The sequence below is a fragment of the Barbus barbus genome (genome assembly GCF_936440315.1).
Source record: "Barbus barbus genome assembly, chromosome: 38".
Classification (NCBI taxonomy): domain Eukaryota; kingdom Metazoa; phylum Chordata; class Actinopteri; order Cypriniformes; family Cyprinidae; genus Barbus; species Barbus barbus.
In genome coordinates, this window is record NC_136716.1 from 5839739 (window position 1) to 5861737 (window position 21999).

Sequence of the window (21999 nt, forward strand, 5' to 3'; positions counted from 1 at the left end):
TAAGAAAACTTCTATGTAGGAAAGTCATTTTTGCAGTGTACTGACATCAAACACTTTGCATACAGTACCACAACTGTACATCCCTCACAGCTTGTTTAATTTGTATAAAATTAAAAAATGTCATCTAGCCCACCCAATGACACATTCACATACCTGGGAGACGCCATTGGTGGACGGCAGCTTGTTGTAGAGGGTGTTCTGCTTCCAAGCACAGGAGCAGTGTGATTTAATGTTGTACTTCTCCCTGAGCATGTGCATAGCGTTCACCAAGTCCGTTTGAACTAAAACACACAGACAAAACAAGTCAAAAGATACAGTTGCCTCTTTCTCTAGCTAAAGGCGTAACTACAAGCAATCTGGGATCATTCCAGAATGAAAGTGTCTCTTTCCATACCAGTTCCTGGAATGATCTGTGTTGGCATCAGGAGCTTGTGATCATGAGGCTGTCCCTTGACACACTTCAACCAGACGTACAGCTCTTGAAATCAGAAAAAGGTGGATTACTCACAGAGACTGAGAGTGTCAACACACACAGAGAAGGGCGCTGTCACTGGCCCGGTTTCCCCATAGAGGAGTCGCAGTTTTTATGCTTCAAAGTAAATAAGGAACTCTCAGCCTTGTCGGAAAAGATACACAGATGTAATTCAGCAGAAATGACACTTCTAGAGCTGGAGGGGTTTAATGCCTTGCGGCAGAATTCAAGCCTAAAGAAGACAGGAAGAGCTGCTGCAGGAAGGGGAGACTTAAATGAGGAGAACACAGAAGAGGAAGACAGAGACAGAGGCGCATCTCAAACCCCTGGGACAGCTGAGCTAGACAGTCCTAGAACAACTGCCACATCCTACAGCACACAAACACACGCACACGCCATTCAAACTAATCCAAAACAGAAAACTATACTCTTATTTCTGCCAGGGTTATTAATGCAATTTTACGTAATATTAAAAGCAACAGAAAACACAAAAATAAAAACTTGCTCAAACTATTAAGAACTATTAGCTGATGATACTAAAATAACACTGACTCCTGTATTGCAGTCAGAAATTAATCAAGAGGACATCTAGCACTTTTTTGTTTTATGATTTTTCTGTAACTTTTTGCTGGTATTTTACTGGTATCTTGTGTTTATTTAATTAAAAATACACAGTATGTTTTTGTCGAATAATTCTAATGATTTTAATAATTCCTATAAAACAATTTGAACTATTATTTCTGTAAATTAATCAAATAAATTTACATCAAGTACACAAGTAGCTATAGATAATGAAAACAAAATATCACAACAGCTAAAAAAAAAAACTCACTTGTGCTGTTTTTGAGTTGGATTTTTGCCATGTTGAGTATTTTTGAGAGTTTTTTTTTTTAAGAATAGCTTCACATTCCAAAACACTCACGTCTGAGACAAAGAACACAAAAATCTGACAGCTATGGGTCACTACTGATAAAAAAATAAAAAAAAAAGTAAAATGCCCCAGACATTTAAAATGTGAGGGGTACAAAAGAGTTTCCCCTCACATTTTAAATGTCTGGGGTATTTTTCCAGTTTTTAAGCCAAACGCATATCAACAGAAAGAGTGTACAAGCAGAGTCAGTGTTCAAAGGCGAATATGAAAATGACAACTGACCTTTGGAGCTTTTCCTCTCCTTGGCCTTGTAACAGTCCAAACACACCACAAATCCACATTTTTTGCAGACCCAGTGAATGTTAAACAATGTGGCTTCACATGCGTCGCAGCTCTCTCTCACTCCGTGCACCGCTCTCTTCCAGGCGATCTGGGCTGCAGAGCAAAGCAAACAGGAGAAGGTTGAAACAGAGAGCTCACTCACTTTTTTCATTTTCCTTTCTCACTCTCCTCTCAGACTGACAGGCCGCTGTAAATATAACGGCACACTGGTAACAATTTTTTAGGAGATCATGTATGATGCACCAAAAAACAAGCAGTGTAGCTCACTATCTTTCTTTATCCATGTAGTTGCTGTATTCTCAGTAATAATTAGTTGACAGAATTTGTCTCCAATGTAGCTGAGGATGTATTTTGAAGTCTCCAGGTCCAGGTTGTTTTCTTGATAACAGTCTGGGGCCCAGAGACTGAGCGCCTCTTCATCATATTGATCAGGAGTGGAGAAGCCATTAGTCCGGATCACTCCTTTCTTACTGTAAAAGAGGCTGGACATGAGGAAGAAAAAGAGTGTGCAATTAGAGTTGATTTCCTTCCCTAAGAGCAATTCTGTAACAACATAATGAGAGAGATGAGAAAACTGTACACACAAGACAGGGCAGAAAAAAGTAGTAATTAATACTTGAACATGCCATGAAACAATGTCAGACTGGTTCCAAAAAGCAATCAAGATGCATCTGATGATGGCCAATTTTAAATGGAAAGAAAAATTATATACAACCACCAAGGCACCTAGCAACTATTTTTATGCATGTCAAAAATGGTTAGAATCCATGTCCCAAGCTTGACCACTGGAGACTTTGCTCTACATTCACTTTGTGCCCAGAGACAGGACTTCTAATCTCTAAATACAATTAATTGTGGGATGGCTACAGGTTAACTAGGTTAACTTCAAACGACAGCTCAAGGAAATGTTGTTTACTTACTGTGAAACAAATAAAGATGCAATTGTTTTACCATGACCATGTAATACACATTTTGCAACAGGCAGTTTTGTAATTTCTTAATCCTAAAAACAACTTCTGTTTTTCTTGGCATGTTCTATATTTTGTATTGTCTGTATATTGTTTATGTCTACTGTAGTAGTAGTAGTATATTTGTATTTAATGCCATGTCAGCATCTTTTTAGAAGCTATTTTCATGGCAAAAAAAAAAAAAAAAGTATAACAAATACAATAAAAACCAGCAAACAAACAAGTTATATTACCCAAGATTTTTTTAACTTTATGTCAGTGTTTGACTATTTCTGGTGCAGCAACAACCCTTCCTATTTACTAAACTACACAAATAATGAGTCTTACCATGTAGCCTGATGAGTGCAATGCAAACATGGTTCCTCGTTTTGTACTCACCGGCGGAAGAGGTAGAAGCGGCAGAAGACGGGTGAATGGGCAGACTCCTCTCCTTTCTTGGTGCGGATGGAGCGGCATTCCCTGCACTTCTGTAACTTGGGCCCAATTCCAGAGCACGAGTCGTCCTGCAGGAAGGACTCACCCGTCTTCTTTAGTTTCTTTACCTTCCTCCAGTCCTTCAGTACTGACCGGGCAATGCCATCTATAAACACACCACAGATTCCATTACTTCATCCATTAGGAAACATACTGCATTAAAACTCTGCATTTATTAAACATTAACTGAATAATAAATACAGGAATAAGTATTAGCCTGACCCAGATGCATCAGTCTTATCACCAGGTGGGGATGATGAGAAAAGTGTGCAGGGTTTGAAGAGTTCATGTTTATGTTGTAACCAGTGCTTGAAGTGGGCCGGTACGCACCGGTACGCAGTACCGGCACTTCCAGATTTTAGCCTTTAGAGTACCTGCACTTTTTTGTGCGTACTGGCACTTCTGACATGTTGCCGGTACTCATGTCCGGGTGTCAGGGTCTGAGTGATTAGGCTATATGATCCCATATATGATTAGAAATTATATAGAAACTATGTAAATCACGCTACCCAGGCAGGATCACCTCTCATCTCATCCAATCACGTGAATAAACGCAAGCATTCGGTCTACTTCATTGTGCGGTGCACGAGAGCATGTCAGGGGAGGCACGCAGAGAAGTAGAATAATAATTAATTATTGATTACTAATTTGAATCAGTACTTTATAACGAAAATCATATTTTAAAATGAAAAGAAGCAGGCTTTTGCAATCACATCATTTTGAACCGTAAACTCCTGGAAAGTCCAAGAATCCAGTGAACGGATTCAAACAGTAAGCTCAAAAATGCAGAGAAAACATGAACGATTTCATCAGCGATTACGGAGAGAATAGTGACTTACGTCCAGATGTCAGTAAAATGATTCTTTTCAGTGTGTATTTGGCTTAAAAGCAAGAGTGTTTTATAATGAACGCTGATTATGCGGTGGTCAGAGATTTAGCGATTCTGAATGGATCCTTATATTAAAGGCAGGCGATTTAGTGGTCTTTGGTATCTCCCTGTGGTCCTGTTTGGTATCGTTACTTGACTTGTGCTAATTTGTATTGAAAACTTTTATCTAATTATTGATTGATTGATTGTGGCACTATACATACATTGTGAATTATTAAAAAGTACCTATTTATTTAATATGAATAAATAAATAAATGGGGGGGGGGGGGGTTTGAGTACAGGCACTTATTTTTTTCCACTTCAAGCACTGGTTGTAACCACAAGCAATCATAGCATTTATGAAACATGACAGTTGTGACCTACTGTACTGTTACAGTGACCTACAGCTTTAGAAGCTATGCAATTACAAAGAGGTACCATTTTGCTACACAGCAATCATCAGAAAGTGCTAATAAAAGCCCAAGTGCTCAGGGAGTCATGCTCATGAACCTAGTCGCACTTGAGTAGAGCTCCGCACGTTTGGCCTCTTTTTGCTGATTTTTTCCTTTTGTTTTAAGTTTTATTCATTGGTTGTGCTTTACCTGATGGCATGTAGTCGTAAACATCACAAGTTGTCTCCGTCGGCTTCTCCGATTAAGAAGAAATCTAAGTCACCGAACTCAAGCGATATGATGGACAAGATGGCAAACACTGTTACACACTTTGAGGACATTCTAAGAACCGAGTTGACGGCCATGCGGAACGAATTCGCTTCTCACATGTCAGTTGTTCAGTCGCTATGCTCTAAACTGGATCTTCTTACAGGGGAGATGAGAGAACAAAAGAAAGTTGTCGCAGATCACGATAGGCGAGTAGCCGCGTTCGAGCAACAGGTTGTGGACTTACAGGATCGCAATAGGCGCAGCAATCTGTGTCTGGTTGGATTGCCTGAAGGTTCCGAAAAGGACGATCCAATGGGCTTTTTGAAAACATCGCTACCAACGTGGCTCCCGTCTCTGGCGGGCAAAGAGATTGAAGTGGAGCGAGTGTATCGCATGTACACAAGGCTCTCCTCAGATCGCGCTAAACCATGGGTTTTCATCTTTAAACTGCTGCGGTACATGAACAGGGAGCTCATTTTGCGGTGTGCCACACTTCATGCCCCGGTGAAAACTTCTGACGGAGCAACACTGTCTTTCATCCCAGATTTTTCTCCAGTCACCGCAAAAAGAAGTGCATTTAGGAAGGAGATGAGACGCTGGCATACAGAATTTTCTCCTTTATCCTGCAACGCTGAAGGTCATTCTCAATCAAGGTGAACCTAAAATGCTACATGCCCCAGAACAAGCAAGAGTTTTTCTCAGATCCCTTTCATCCACCAACTCTCAGTGAACTTCAGCTGGACATTTGCTGTCTAATCGGAGAAGAGATGCTCTAAATGGTTAGGTGACTGTGTCTTTCACTGTTCACTTTAATGTTCACTTCTTAATTCATAGTTCATTGTGCATACAGTATCGCTTACTGATTATGATATTTAATTTGTTTTAGTTGTATTCTGTATCTCTCTTTTCTTTCTTTCTTTCTTTCCTTATTTTTTTAAATAGAAATACTACCTAGTCAATATGTGACTATGGGGCCAAATGTTGGTGCTACAGTAATGTGCAGGGTTTTGACACATGGACCATATTAAGGGGTGCTGGCAGATCAAGGTTTGTTCTTGGTTTGATCTGCCATAGTTCATGGGAATGTGTTTATGTTTTTTTGATGGTAACGGGGAGGGTGGGGGGGTGCTTTAATGGTAGACTCAACTGGTTTTATTTTTATTTTTTGTATTGTGTCTTATTATTCTTTCCATAATATTCTGTTTGATACCTATGACTGACCTTAATAACCTCGATTATTTTGCATCTTTTCTGTCCAACCTTGATTTACCTAGGCTGTCAGATTCAGATTTGGAATACCTGGCTGAACCGATCACTCTCTTAAGGAGCTGGAGTCAGCAATTCGATCTATGAACAAGGGGAAACCCCCAGGCATAGATGGCATTCCAATCAAATTGTATACTACTTTTTGGTCGGGTTTAGGCCCCCTCACGTTAGATATGATACATTTTTCAGTTACTCAAGGCTCATTTCACCCATCTATTAATATAGCTGTTATTTCACTCTTGTTAAAAAAAGATAAAAGATCCGACTTCCTGTTCTAGTTACGGCCATTTTCTTTGATAGGGACTGATGTTAAATTATATGCTAAAGTACGATCTTGTCGTCTAGAGAAATTTATGAATAGGCTAGTTCATCATGACCAAACAGGATTCATTAAATCTCGCTCAGCTCCGGATAATTTACGCAGGTTATATCATATTATTAATTCAAATAATAGTTTGTCCTCCCCCTAGAATGGAACTATTCATGGGCGGTTCTAGAGAATCTGGGTCTGGGATCGAGTTTCATAAATATGATAAAAGTTCTGTATGCCAATCCAGCAGCCACTGTTCTCACAGGTGCTGTTCGCTCTAACCCATTCTTTATACATCGAGGTACTCATGAGGGTTACCCGCTGTCTCCTCTGTTATTTGCCCTATCCTTGGAACCCTTAGCTCAAGCGGTTCGACAATCTGAAATGATTTCTCCCATAAATATACGGAATACTCATTATCATATTACTTTGTTTGCTGATGATATCTTATTGCTTTTGGAGAAGCAGTCACATTTTATTCCTCATGTGCTGAATTTATTTGAACATTTTGGATCTCTCAGGGTTTAAAATTACTTGGAGTAAGTCATGTTTACTTCCCCTCGATTCTAAAATTGATTCCATGTCCCTTTCTATATCTATTCCATTGGTTCAAAACTTTAAGTACTTGTGGATAGATGTTTTTCCTTCCTTGCAGGATATAGTCTCAAAAAACTATAATGGTATTCTAGCCAAAGTATCCTCAGATTTGGAAAATTGGTCTCGTCTTCCTACTTCTTTTCAGGCCCGTACATCGGTGATTAAAATTAATGCTCTCCCACGTATCAATTTCTTTTCTTCCATGATTCTTCTCGCTCCACCGGTTGGCTACTGGAACAAATTAGATGCATGTGTTTCACGGTATATATGGGATGGGAAACGTCCTAGTATTAATCTGACTACCTTACAATGATGTAGATTACATGGAGGTCTTTCTTTCCCTAATTTTAGACTGTATGCTCAAGTCTTTTCCCTCCGGCCTTTAGCAGTTTGGTTTGATCCTGACGCTTCTGTGTCTTGGAGAGCAATTGAGGAATCTATTGTTTATCCGTATAAATTGATTAGGAGTTCCGCTTAGGCAGTGTAAATTTCGGTTTGGTCCCATTGTAACCCATCTCCTCTCCACTTTGTCAGGCAGTACTCCATTTCATTGTCCGCAATGGACTCATAATAAAGTAAACACTCTGGGAGATATCTATGAAATCCTTCCAGAATCTTAAAACTCAATATAATCTGCCAGGCACCTCCTTTTTATGTATTTGCGCATTAGAACGGCCCTACGGGCATATGGGGTGTTCACCCTTTGCGCAAACTAATCCTTCCTTCTGAGGAATCTCCCTCCTCTGCTTCAGTCATCTATCTCTTTCTTCTTGAGCATTCATACAAACCTTTATCTATTACAACTGTTTAGGCTAAGGATCTTAATAAGGATATGCATGTTTTATTTTCGATCAGGTATGGGGTATGTTTAAATTGTCTTCTAAAAACCCTAATCACCAAATAATTAATTGGAAATTGCTGCATAGGGTTTACTTGACTCCAATGAAACGTTTTTATATGACTCTGTAGTCTTCTCCTAAGTGTAATCTCTGTTCCCAAGGAGTTTTAGGCACGTTTTTGCATTTTTTTCTGGGAGTGCCCCTCTCTCTCACCTTTTTGGACTCACAGGACCCATCATATTTGTTGGGTACCGAGATATGTTTGACTCTTTTTGTTTGACTCGTTTCGGCCATTTTTTTCATGAATGACTTTTGGGACTTCACCTTGTCCGTCCAACAAAGATCTTTACTGTTAGCTGCTCACACAGCAGCAAAAAAATAGCTTGTCAACTGTTGGAATCCTCCTCACACAATGGACAGACGAAACTCGACTGTGTATTTGTTGGACATTATCTCAATGGAACTCTCTACTTCTCGTATACATGGATCAAACGTGAAAACTTTAAATTCATGGCATTCAGCTTTTAATGTTGTCTCCTTTTCTAAAATCTTTGTAAAAATTATTTTATTGTTATTTGTTTATCTATTAATATTAATTAATATGTGTTTATTATTATTATTAATGTTATTTTATTATTTTTTTTTTTTAAGTCTACCAAGGGGTGGGATGGGTTGGGTTTTAAATTTGTACAGCTGATTTTTGTTTTGTACTACTGTTCCACAAAATAAAACTCAATAAACAGTTGTTAAAAAAAATAAAAGCCCAAGTGCTCTTGGAGATGTTTTCCACATAAATGTGAGCATTCTAGTAGAAGCCATTTGCACAGCTGTCGTCCAGATGTTCACCAAACACACCTCGCTCTCTTTCTCACACACTGCAAACCTTCCAATAACCCCAAAGTTCAAGTCAATATGAAACAGCCATTCACAGCCCATTTTTACTTGTGAAATGTTGACTATTTAATCTGATGAAAACAAAATATTCAATAAGAACTTGATTTCATTAATCAGGAATTAATTGGAGGGTAAAAAAATGTATTGCAGTGGATTGTGGCGGTATGGTAAATGTGCTAGCATATTCATTTTATCATATGTCATTGTGTGCATAACGAAAGTAAAAAAATTAATAAATAGACCTTTGGAGAGAGGACAAGCTTGAAGACTTTGTAGTGTAGTAAATGAACATTAAATCTGTGATGTAAACTGTGGTGCACTTACTAGTACTGTCCAGCTTGAGTTTGGTTTTTTCCTTAGCACTCCGGAAAATACCATTTGGCTTTACCTCGTCCTCCTCCTTCTCATTGTCTCCTTTCCTTTTCTGCATGTCGTTCTGCTTCTTTTTGTAAGTGGGCTTGGGTTGCCTTTTAGTCCTTTGTTCAAGCTTGCTCTCGCTAGAGTCTGAGTCATCGCCGCTCTCTGAGCCCGATTCATATGGGCGCTTGGGGGTGCGGCGTGTCTTTCTGTCCTCCTGGGACAGCTTGTCCTCTTGTCCTTTGCTATCCTTGCCCAGATCCACATCACTAGATGCAGGGGCAATCAGGTTGACGGAGCATGGTTTAATTAGCTCAGAAATGGCATTCCCGCCCTTTTCAGGTTTGTTTGTGTTTTTGTCCTCCTCCGAGTGTCGCGTGAGCCAGGCTTTCTTGAGCTTGTGATAGTTAGACTGGCACACCTGCACTGGCTGTCCATTGGGCACCGGGCTGGCTTTGCTGGCAGGATTGCTGGGTGTGGAATTATCCTGGGCGATGGTGGGCGAGTCCTGAGAGGATCTGACGCTACCGCTTTCACTCTCTGAGGCGCTACTGGAGCCACGAGACTGAGCCGCAGCCAGAGCTGCTTTGGCCTTCTTCAGGTGAACGAAGTTCCTCGAGTAGGCCTGTGTGGGGCCAGCGGAGCCGGCCTGAGGGAGCGCACTAGGAGAGGTGGTTCTCGAGCCTCCCTCCTGTGACTCAGTGGGAGGGCGGCTTTTGGAAGCAGAGCTTTCCAGTCTGCTACTACCACTAGAGCCAGAGATGGAGAATGACAGATATGCTCCATTGTGGCTCTGCGTGCTAAACGTGCTGCTGGCAGTAGCAATGGCTTCATTAGTCCTAGTGTTGCACACAGAATTGGCAACAACTGCCACTGAGCTGGGAATGACACCCGGTGACGCTCTAATCAGGTTTTTGTTGTACTGATCGCTGGGTTCTTCCAAATTTGTGTTTGGTAGGATGACTCTCCCAGATTCCCTACTCTCGGCCACTTTCAGGCAGTCTGACTGAGTGCGGCCAGCAAACAATCTGCTACCGAGTTGCTCTTTGGAGGCCATCTTGGGACCTGGCGAGCCATCGTATTTTATGCAAGTAGAAGGGCGAACAATAACAGATGCCATGGCTGCCTGTGGCTTCCCTTGGCTATTCTCTGAATGCCAGGCCACTTTTTCGTGGCTCTTTGCTTCCCTGCCAGGCCGGCAGGATTTGGCCGAGCCCAGCTCGGCTCTGCTTTTCTCATCCCTGAGCTCTGGGAGCAGGGTGGGTGGCTTCTGCTGTTCCGACACCTTCCCCGCGGAGCTGACGGGCTGGATGGGGGTGAGCGTAGGTGGGGAAAGACGACCGTAGGCCCCCTCCTTGCGGTCAAGCGCCTGCTGGGTGGGCGGGTGAAAGACCGGTGCTCTACGCAAGGCTGGCATGCCCTTGGGCTGACTGGAGGGTGAGATAGCCGGGCTGCAGCGTTCACTGACCGTCACCACTGAGTTACTGAGTGAGTGTATGGGTGCTTGTTGACTGAGCTGTTCGGTGATCTTGCCCACTAGTCCCTCTCCCTCTGGCTGGTGCTTAATGAGAGGGGGAGGCTTGGACAAAGACTTGGTGTGACTAGAGTTGTACGAGCCCAAGGACAAAGGGCTAGATGCTGCGGGTGCTTTGTCAAAGTATGGATTGAGATCTTTGGATTGGAAAAGTCGTGGTGGCTCGTTTACAACACTATTTGACAGAGTGGTGAAGTAGTTGGTTTGAGGGAGGGACTGAGATACAGCGTATTTGTACTTGTACAGATCAGCCACAGAGTGCTCTACCTCTTTCTCATGGCTTTTGGGCTGGGATGAAATTCGGGGGTAGGATTCGCGCTCTGTCTCTCCGGCACAGATCTTGGCAGTGAAGGGGGCCATTTCAATGCTCTCTCTAAGAATGCGGCGATTTTCTTCCTTATATTTGCTGGTACGGTCTGCCCCCCCCTGAGGCATGCGTGGTGGTAGTTGCTGCTTGCTGTGGGGGGACTCCATGTAGAAACGGTGCAACTCCTTGTTGGTAGGCGTCCGGCTGCGGTTCGGCTCTTGCTTCAGGTGGGCATTTGCCATGCTACGTATAGGGTCCACAAACACATTCTTCTCCTGATCTCTGAAAAAATTATAAAAAAAAAAAAACAATCAGCATCACAAAAAATGTCTGCCAGCATGATCAATATAATTCCTTCTAAATTGGTGGATTCTAAAGTGGTAATCTAAAAAAGTTCAGATATACATGCATATCTGAAAATATCAGATTCATTGAGTATTTTAAGGTTTTTGCTCAATAGTTACAATAATGCTGGACCAATATGCCAGTGCAAGGGTTAGTGCTCCAGTATGAAGTGACATACTGCCAAGTATGGTGACCCATACTCGGAATTCGTGCTCTGCATTTAACCCATCCAACGTGCACACACACAGCAGTGAACACACACACACCGTGAACACACACCCGGAGCAGTGGGCAGCCATTTATGCTGCGGCGCCCGGGGAGCAGTTGGGGGTTCGGTGCCTTACTCAAGGGCACCTCAGTCGTGGTATTGAGGGTGGAGAGAGCGCTGGACATTCACTCCCCCACCTACAATCCCTGCCGGCCTGAGACTCGAACCCGCAACCTTTGGATTACGAGTCCGACTCTCTTAACCATTAGGCCACAACTTCCCCACATACACGCAAGTATGGTCCTTATAGATATTAGGTAACTGTGCTGGAGGTGGTTCAAATGAGTACAGGCATCCAGCGGGCTATAATAGAATAGTTTTATTATTCGCACAGTCACTGAATGAGCGTACAGTTTTTCTATCACATGGCATTTGTTCCACCTCGGGTCACAAGGTATTTAACAGCTCGCCACAGTTCCAGGCACTGCAAGACTGTGGGAACGGATTAACCACGTGTGTTAATGACAGACAGAGAAAGACACAAGTGTATGCCTGCTCACTCTTTGTGGAGCTCTCCAGGGGTTTTAGAGAGTGGTGGGCTGGAGTGTGAGCTGATCTTGATGGGTCGATGAGGATCTGCACTGGCTGGTCTGCCCGGGACATGGCTCAAAATCCCCATGCTGTCTGCTGAGGTTACAGGGGTGGACTGGTGCAGCCAGGGGCTGGAAGTGTTCTGCATCACACACACAAACAAACAGAAGGTCATAATGCACTCAAAGCCACACACACACTTCTCTCTCGACAAGTCATAGCACACAAACTGTGCATAAGGTTTGGCTGTCCCTCATTATGTGATATTTTCTGACTCACTCACAGATGCTTAAAATGAATAATGTGAAAAAGTGATTCCAATTGAGTTGTATTATCTTGCAATATTCTGGGTTCATAACCCTTCATAACGCTGATGTTGTCAATAGTTTTAAATTAGTGAATTATCGTGAACATGAACATGAACATGAAGATGTATCCAGACATGATACAGCACATACAACCACGTGTTCACACACATTATGCTTTATTACTGTAGGGTAGTTTGCCTTGCTAAAATCTAAATAAAAAAATCCCTGACAGAAGCAAGAGAGGGGCAGAGTATCCGTCCTTCCTCTAAGGGATCTTCTTACAATAACCTCAACTGAACAATGCGCATTTCAACACACACAGCTGCAAATTACAGTCTGTATAAATTATAACAACAAGGGCTAGGAAACAGACAGGCGCACACACATACCCTCCGTAGGCTGGAGTCTGAATTGACAGCATTTTCCGGATGTACCCACTTGTATCCAGGTGGGTAGGAGTGGGTACCGTTTGGGTATTGCCAGATAATGGGGTAGAGCCCGAGCTGGTTATATGAGGCACCTCCATGCGTTTGAGCCAGCAGGGTTGGGGGTGGCTGCTGCTGGAGGAACTGCTGCTGCTGGTGGGAATGGTGGTGGGCCAAGGCCAAGTGCCCGAGTCCAGGGGAGTCTAGCCGTGGATGGCTGCCCAGAAGAGACCCTGGTGGAATTGCGGGCAGTACGGTGGACAGAAGGTGTGGGTGGTGCACAGAGTGGCTCATGGAGGAAGAAGGGAGGAGGTGGGATGGGTGGTGCGAGCTGGGCGTGAGGCACGTGGCATGAGAAGAACCATGTAGTGGATGCAGGTGTGGGTGCAGGTAAGTCACGTGGTTGCTATCTGATTCAGGCCGCATCAACGCAGGGTCTCGGTACACCATAAAAGGCTCATTTGTGTCGACAAGTGGGCTTTTCCTTGATTCAGATGGCCCCCCTCGGGCTGGCACAGGCTTAAAACTAGAGCGGGGTATGTCTGGCTCGGGTTTGAGTGGCAAGCGGCCTGTTGTAGGTGGGTTTTCAGGGTGACGCGGTTTATGTTTGGACACCTCAGGAGATGTATTTGGTTTGGGCTTGGAGGATTCATGAACGCTGTGGGTTTTTGACTTGATGTCAGGTGAAGGATTGCACTTGGGCTTGAGAATGTCAGGGGATGAGTTGGACTTAGGTTTGGGCAGGTCAGGGGAAGGACTAAGTTTATGGGTTTTCTTGATCTCCTCGGTTAACGAGACATTTTTAATAACCATAGATGTGTACTGCTGCTGGAGCTTCCCTCTCTCGCCCAGGTCTGCTGACTCACTCACTGATGTCACCGGCCTTATGACCTCAGAGTGGGTGAATTCGATTTTACTACCTATGCTGGGAGCATTCAGCTGCTGCTCGCCATCCGGCCTCCTGCACTCTGAGTGGGAGGTGTTTAGCACCAAATGTCTGGATTCAGGGACATAAGCATCACACTTCTGTGATGCCAGCAGGGCCGATACGGCCTCAGAGTTCTCTCTGGAACTAGACTGCGTGTTGGCATCCTCTGTGATATCAATCACGCACTTGGGCGTGTGCGTCCGAGGTGATCCGGTGCCATAATGGTCCTTGGGGAGGGTTTTCACAGTGCTTTTCATCTCGACAATGCAGCTTTGGACCTCTGTCGGTCCAGAGGCTTGGTTTTGTAAACAGGAGGCCGGAGGAGTCAGCGGAGATCGCCTTTCTCCTGACCTCTCGCTCTCTGCCAGATGAGGCACCTCCATGGCCACCGGCTTGCTGCTTTTATCCTGCATCTCATCCCAGGGAGATAGCCTGTTGATTACACTCAACTCATCCACAGGCTTGGATCCCTGGGACTTCTCCTCCTCCTCCTCCTCTGGAACTTTTGAAGTGCTCTTGCATTTGAGCTCATTCTCTGAACTGGGCTCCGATGAGGAGTCTATGCTGCGCTTATTAGAGTTCTCAGAGTCGCTGCTCTCAGAGAGGTCAGACATCTCTGTTTTGAGCCGCTTGAGACCGCCCTTCTTGTCCTCTTCATCTGCTTTCCTCCTCTTGTTTGTCTGCTTGCTTTTGTTTTTAGAAGAATCTAGACAGAAAAAGAGACCAACTCTGTCAGGAAGAACTTTCAACACAGGCACAAAACGTGCCGCCAGCAAACATTTCCATGCAAGCTGAGTGCACAGGAAACTCAATCCAATTGATTATTCAAGCACGGATCAGGATGATGTCATTTTGTACTTAGGTTAAAGGCTGATTGAATCTTAAGTGCTGCATTAGAAGTGTGATGGATGGGACTCTGGTAGAATTTATGCACACTTAAAATGTCCATTTCACTGCAGTGGCTGCACTCACCTCATCTCTCAAAGACCCAACACCCTGACCAAGACTGTACTGCAGGAATTATGATGGAAGAATCTAAATGATATTTTACCAGACAGCCATCCGGCCAAAAAGCTAGGACTGAACCTATCCAGTAGAAGGTTTCGTCAACTTAAATATATAGCAATAGACCGTGCCAAATATAATAGCCTCTGTATAACATGAAGCCATAATAGGGGAAAATCCAATCAATCTAGAAGAGATTCATTATGTTTTAATTCCTCAGAGTGGAGTACTGCAATTACAGTTTCATTTCCCATCAAATTCCAAACATGACTGAATCAAAGCAATTCAGTCACAGACCTTTAGTCCTTTAACCATTATTTATGAAAACATTTAGCGCAAGTAATAGAAAACTGCTATATTCACAGTTTTTTTCTTCATGACTCACAGACCTACTTGCCAACTTTCCTTGTTAGAAACACAAATGTATACTTCAAGCAAAAGCACCATAAAGATATTTACATTTACATTATAATTGTCTCATTAGTAGCATGATTACTGCAACAACGATCATTGTTTTACCTTTTCCTCCACTGTCTGATTTTTCATCTTTGATCTTCTCATCATCTGGAACACTACTGTCAGAGCCTTTCCGACGTGAGGATCGCGAGCCACGCTGTTGACCAGGTGAGGACTGCTGCTGCTGGTGTTGCTGAGATAGCTGCTGCTGAGCATGCTGGGATTGTTGCTGCTGCTGCTGAGCCTGAGAGGCCTGTTTGGGGGTGGAGCCAGAGGAATTCATCACGGGTCTGGGGCTATTGGCCTGGGCACGCGTGTAATGACCCTGAAAAAAACACAAAAGGATGCACAAACACAAGCATGAGAGGGCTTGTAATGGATTTAGGTTATAGAGAGTGAAAGAGAACTTTGAAGTTAAAACCACCAATATAAAAAACCCTTCCTTGCCAGCAATGACAGCACTATACACGTCTGTAAAAAAAAACTGGTCACAGAGCTAGGCTTAAAGAAGAGTTCCTATGGCTCTTAAAAAAAACTTTCCAACCCTGTCTCTTAAAGAAACATTTTACGCCCCAAATCCATTTAATTCATGCAAGCACAGCGTGTGAAACGGTAATAGGGGTAGGCATTTGTTGGAAAATTAGTACTTGTAATAAATTATGCTAAATAATTATAATAGACAGGGATATGCAGATGGTATAACAGCAGCTCTAAATCTATGGAGAGAGGGAGGTGCGGCCCGGTACCTGAGTGATTCCTGTAGAGCCGCTTGGTCTCCCTCCTGTGGTCTGCTTGCATATCCCCCAATTAATGTTTAAAACAGGGAAACAGAGAAGAAAAACAAACAAAAACAAAAAAACAAGGTGGAACAGAGAAGTCTTGTTAATGATGAAGGGAGCAATGATATGCGTTTCTACAAGGCTCTAGGTTTCTTAAAAAAGATTGTAAAAAAGCACATAGGAACTTTACTTCAAAGCTAGCTACAGACACGACGTCCAGTAATAAGCACAAACAAGACACTGGGACAGACATGCACAAAACAGAAATACAAGTTGGCATATAACAATGAACACAATGTTGTTCCAGGAAGGCAGGTGCGCTGATCATCTACCAACATAAGCACATATAGGCATGTGAGATATCTGTGAGCTCTTGTAGGTTACACTCACGTGGGCAGTGTTGCTGTTCTGGCTAGAGCGAGACCTGCGTCGTGACGTGATACCGATGTTCTCTCCTTTTAGTAAAGAATGGACCACATCATCCAGAAAGGTCATCTGTACCATGGAGGGGTCAACGTTCTGAGGCTCTAGTACCTGTACACAGAATCAGTAAAATTATTACAGATCAACACATTAATTTTATGATAAATATTATAAACAGTTACAATGTTGATTGTGGATTTGTTTAAAACAATGTTTTATTTGGTTAATAATAATGCATTTGCTTAATAAAATCTTATTTTCACAATACAGTGATTTAATAAACCATAATAATTAAATAACAATTTGTGATCTTTTTTATTATGTAGTTACCACTTCATAAAAGCAGTAAGACACTTGAAAAAGCAGAAATTTTATCAGAACTAAAACACAAAATCAGGTGTGATACCTGGTCATTCATGACAACCATAGTGCGGCTGAAGAGATCGTGGTGGGTGATGATGCCCGTGAACCACTGGGTGGCTGAGTCCTGTCTGTAAACTCGTACACGGTAGCCATTCAACGAATAGGGACCTAAAGATATCAATAACCAGAAACACTGTCAAAAATGCACATCCAATTAAACTACACACAGCATTAATAACAGGCTAAGATAGAATGTAGAATGCCTTATTTTCAATGTGGCATATCAAACTTAGCATGATGTTTTTCATTAATTTTCAATTTATTTATAGAAAGCAGGAGTTATGTGGAGTACTTTTTTTCTCAACAGCACTTGGTCACTATCTACTGTGTGAGCATACAATGTGAGCATTCTACAAATTCTCCTTTTGTTCATTCTGGGTGAACTTTACCTCAGGGAATGACACATCAATCCTTGTATCTGTGATATGCTGTTAGCCGCAGTGAACGCTGGCAGGTGTCCAAACTGACTGGAGCTCATTAGTGCAGGGCAGGTCATTCCCATTAATTACTCCTGAACACACCGCTCATATGCTCTGCTAGAGCAGCTAACCCCTCACTGTCCTTGTGCCTACAACAACCCAAAATGCATGTCCCTCACACATGTTTGTACATGCACATAAACCATGGGGCGACGTCTGTATAAAACCACAGATAGTTTTTTTTTCTTCCCTTTTTGTTCCCTGTTTCCCCACCAAAACCTTTGGCTTTGAAATACTTTCCATTCTGCCCTTGTCAACTGCCAAGTTCAACAATTATCACTAATTGTGAGCCTGGAATTTTGTTATGGACTTTGTAAACAAGACCTTCTGCCAAGACTACAACAACACCCTCTGCCTGGACCAGCCAGGTACAGCGAGCGGTCTTCCATTTTTACAAACCACATAAGGTTTTGTTGTTGGTGGGGTTTTTTCAGCACTCATTACTTCCTTAATGTCACACATTTCCAAGTCAAAAGGAAGGGACTTTTCTGTTTTGGATCCTAAGAACTGGGCATTCCGTACCAGAAAGGAGCTAGAACTGAATGTGAGTTGGCAGCCGGTTTGGGAAAAACTACTCCCCTCCTCTGACCAGGAAATGGAGGCTGAAGGTCAAGCCAACATCACACTCTGTTAACTTTACTTTTTTTATTCTATTGTTCTTTGCCATTATTTCTATAACCATTATTACATGAACATTAGTACTACAACTAACAATGAAAACAGAAAGTCATTGTTAAACATTTTTTGTAGGTGAATCATCATTTAATCTTACAGGACATAACCTGAGATCACTTTAAAGTGTTTTTATTTGAGTTTGTGTGCTGTTATGATATAGAATTTGAAAGTGATTTTATTGTTATTCTGCATTGTTTCAGGTACAGCACTGTGGTCAACATTTGTTGTATTAATATGTGCTTTATAAATAAAGTGAACATTGAACACTATAAGCAAGTAAAAAGAGTAATTTTTTTATTTGAATTTTCAACACAAAAAGCAGGATGGTGGGCTCAAATGACTGATTCTTTAGTTAGAACTGCCCATTTAGAATAACTGAAGAAATGTGACCACGTTACCTTGCATAAAAATTTCCTGAACTTTTTGGTCTTTCACCCACGCTTTCACTTCTTCATGGAGATGTGGATAGTCCCTAAAAACAGGACTTAAACTGTCCAACTCATCCTGCAGAAAACAAACAAACATAACACGTCAGCATAAAACTTCCAAAATGACAAGAACACCAAAAAAGCTATGCCACAATTGATTTAAAATACATTTATTTAATACATATTTAATAAGTATACTTCAAATCATAATTATTGACATACAACATAATACTGATATAAAATTATAATTACAATTTATGGAGTATTTTTTTATTGCACAATTCACATTTCTTAATATTATGTCTAAAATGTGTTCACTATTAATAAGAATTGTATGATCTCTGGATAACATCAGTCTTTAAATGTAAGATATGTAAAGTGTACCTGAAGTATGCTTGCAATAATTCAACTTTAGCACAATCAAATATACTTCAGTATATCTTTAGTTGGACCTCAGCACTACTCCCGCACAATTACAGTGTGTTAAGCACAAAATTAGTTGTCCCAATTTGGCAGACTTTAAGTATATCAGTTTAGTAAACCAAAAGTACAATTGCTGGGTATTTTTATTAAGCGCATAAATATTTAAATGTATTTGTAGTATACTTGGCACAAAATTAATGTATTTCAAATACACTTTAGTATTTTTTCTCACTAGGGATATCACTACTGGAGGTAATATTAAACCCCAATATTTGGTCATGCAAATTCACCAAGTTGACCAGCATGAATCGGCTTGGTTTGATAGTGACCTCTGTGTGAGCGATGCTACTAACAATGGACCTGCAAAATTTCACCCATATTTTGCAAATGTGACCATTATGAGAACAAACAGTAAGAACAAATAACTCTATTGTAAGTCTGAGGTTAATCTTAAGTCTAAATGCTTAGTGATAACCACTCCTCAGCAAACTTCCTGATCTGAGGTGTGGCACAAACGGTGCAGGGCAAGATATGCCATAAAGCGTTATACGTAGGGTTAGTGGTCTAAACAAACCCCTAAGTCTTAGTAATAGCAATAGGCTTTGCAATCACCACTAAAACGTTTCCAGTCACAGAGAGATTTGTACAATCTGATGAAGGCCAGTGACCCACAGAATTCGAAACAAGCACAGGAAAGCCCTCACACCTCCTCATGCACGGCAACCCTACATTTCCACTTCGCAGGAGCACAGCAGTCAAGCAGATGTGTGTGTGTGTGTGTCAGGGTCTGGCAGGGTGAGAGGGATATCCGCCCTGCACTTCCATTAATTGTTGATGATGACGAGGAGTGGAGAGGGAGTTTGGGGGCGGGGACAGTGACGGTGACTGACAGGAGCTCCAGTTATTTACACAATCACACAGCAGGCCTGATGAACACATGAACTGGGCCCTGGAAATACCCCGCTGCTGACACACACACACACACAGTGTAAACAAAAGCCCATACTGCTGCCATGTGATTGCTGGCTAGGGTGAATGACAACACATCTTAGATAAGAAACAAAGGTACTTCAATAGAGCTATTTTCAACCAATGAGTAGAATTTTACTTCTAGGCCATTTATAATATTGGATAAGATTTCTTGCACCAAAAAAAGTCATAATTTTCCTTCATGAGCATGCGTATATGTACAGTCAGATCAGCATAATTGTCTATTGTCAATAGTGTAGCAATGTATGAATCACAGCTCACATATTCAAAATAAGCTCCTATTAGCATTTCTGTTAGTCAAGTCATCTAATTCTCATGACAAACTTGAACATGAGCAAAATCGCAGATCTAAATTACAGATCACTCGGATTCCTTTTGGAATGACTGGATTTTACAGAGAAATTTCACTAAAAAAATTGAAAATATGACTGCACCTTAAGAATTATATCAGCATTTTCTGATAGCACTATTCTCTATAAATAGAGTTCTCTATTTAAATTAACTTAGTTTTATCCCTGATGTTCTGCTTTTGCTGTGAAATATACCAGCCCATCCATGATGTCTTGCACTGTTGATCATAACAAATGTCAGATCAGATCTGTAATTTAGAAGTGGAACTAGCAAAAATGAGCCAATGAAGTAACATCTTTGCATCTGATCAAGATTACATGCAATTTGGGAACTGAAAGATGTTGTGGTTTGTCATAAAAAGAGAGTGTTGCATGGCCAGTGTGCCTAATTCTTGGCGAAAGTAAACTGTCATGTCCTCTTTTCCCTAGTAACAACCATTTCATTACTCACACACACACACACATACACACGCCTTTATTCTAGTTTCTATTTTAAAACGAGAGCACTGCAGGACACGCGATTTATTTATTGGCCTGGAGGTTAAACAGGGCACTTTCTCTCATGGTGGCTTCCAAGAACAGAAGCCGGTTTCCCCAAAGCTCTTCTACTCCACGACAGAAAGAAAAGCATTGAAAATAAAATGAATATATTCCATGTCAAAATGTTTCCTATCAGAGCAACGCATGCTTCCAGGAAAGCAAAGCTGCTCACCATCAAACAAACGACGAATGTTGTGAATAAGAACAATGAAATTTAAATCACCAAGAGAGACATGATCTCATTCCTACAGTCTGGTCGAGCACCTTCAAGCAGGACTTCGGCTGTAATCTCATCTTCTCCTCCTCCTATGCACACACTCCCTCGTGAAGGACGGAGCAGATGCACTTTTCTTTCCATCCCCCACCTCATTCCGCACCGGGCTGCCATCCATCACTTTAACAGCAATATGTTCCAGGATTTTCCACATGGCGTTGTGGTGGAAGGCACTGCGAAAGCAGGGTGGTGCTCGGCACTGGGGGAATAGGAAAGTGCTTCCAGATCCAAACTCTGACCCAGATAAAAACGGCTTCCTTCCCCTTTCTTGTTCTCAATCCAGCGGGCTGGAGCTTGGGAACAAGGCTGGGCGCGGTGCTCGCACTCTTTTTCTAGCCCGTCTCCATGTTCCCAAAAAACAGCCTCTCGCCATCCAACAGCTGCTCAGAAGTGTTCCGTACTGTTCTCTGGCTTTCCAAAGGAATCACATTTCAGAGACATCGTGTTCAGATTGTCCATGTGACATGCTTCATTCATATTTGCTGTCCTAGACAGGCATAAGCCACAGAAGTGTGTCTGCCACTGAATAACGGTCACTCTTCACCACGGTTCGGTGCCGTGCATATCTGTAAGAACGTGCTATAGGGTGCTGCCCGTAAAACATATCTCTCCAGAAAACATATCTCTGCAGCATCCGTGTTTGTTGACGAGCTGATGCTGATCGGATGAGACTGAGATTTCACATGGAATAGAGATATAGGTACAAATACAACTATAAAATGTTTCCTTCCATTGTGCAGTTACTTCTGACAGCTATAGATAGATAACCAATGTCAGCTGTGGGTTAGTACTTTATATAAAAACAACCATCTGCCTGAATGGTTCAGACTGCTGAATGGATTATCGGTGCCCCCCTGCCCACCCTCCAAGAATTGTATACATCCAGAGTGAGGAAAAGGGCTCAGAGCCACAATTACCAGGATAGTCAGGCACAAGAACAGTTTCTTCCCCCAGGCAATCCAATTTATGAAAAAGTTAAATGCCTACTATTGCATACTTGGCAATAAAAGCTCTTTCTTTCTTTCTGATTCTGATAACATAAGAGATCATTTGCCATGACTTATGAAAGATTAATAAACCAAACTACACAATCCAAATTTAAAGTTACATTGTGCAACTTGACTGCAGTGTAAATGTGTAACCAAGTTTCCAGTGACCAATCAGTGGCAAAATTTGTTTAGAGAAATA

At 42.1% G+C, this 21999-nt stretch overlaps 1 protein-coding gene across 2 annotated transcripts in view; it reads right to left on the bottom strand.

The window, feature by feature from the left end:
* The window catches only part of LOC306858035 (putative JmjC domain-containing histone demethylation protein 2C), a 148020-nt gene that overhangs the window by 17591 nt on the left and 108430 nt on the right, over positions 1–21999 (bottom strand). Inside the window, exons 4-16 of one of the 2 annotated variants that reach the window (XM_079398389.1) lie at positions 18205–18310; positions 16636–16760; positions 16197–16340; positions 15774–15815; positions 15091–15352; positions 12603–14272; positions 11875–12047; positions 8888–11043; positions 3032–3233; positions 1953–2167; positions 1626–1778; positions 395–478; positions 154–281 (exon numbers count right to left, since the gene is read on the bottom strand). In XM_079398389.1, the coding sequence (XP_079254515.1) occupies positions 154–281; positions 395–478; positions 1626–1778; positions 1953–2167; positions 3032–3233; positions 8888–11043; positions 11875–12047; positions 12603–14272; positions 15091–15352; positions 15774–15815; positions 16197–16340; positions 16636–16760; positions 18205–18310 (5460 nt within the window). The remainder of the gene's footprint in view (positions 1–153; positions 282–394; positions 479–1625; positions 1779–1952; positions 2168–3031; positions 3234–8887; positions 11044–11874; positions 12048–12602; positions 14273–15090; positions 15353–15773; positions 15816–16196; positions 16341–16635; positions 16761–18204; positions 18311–21999) is intronic. The other variant, XM_079398390.1, reaches the window with a different exon arrangement.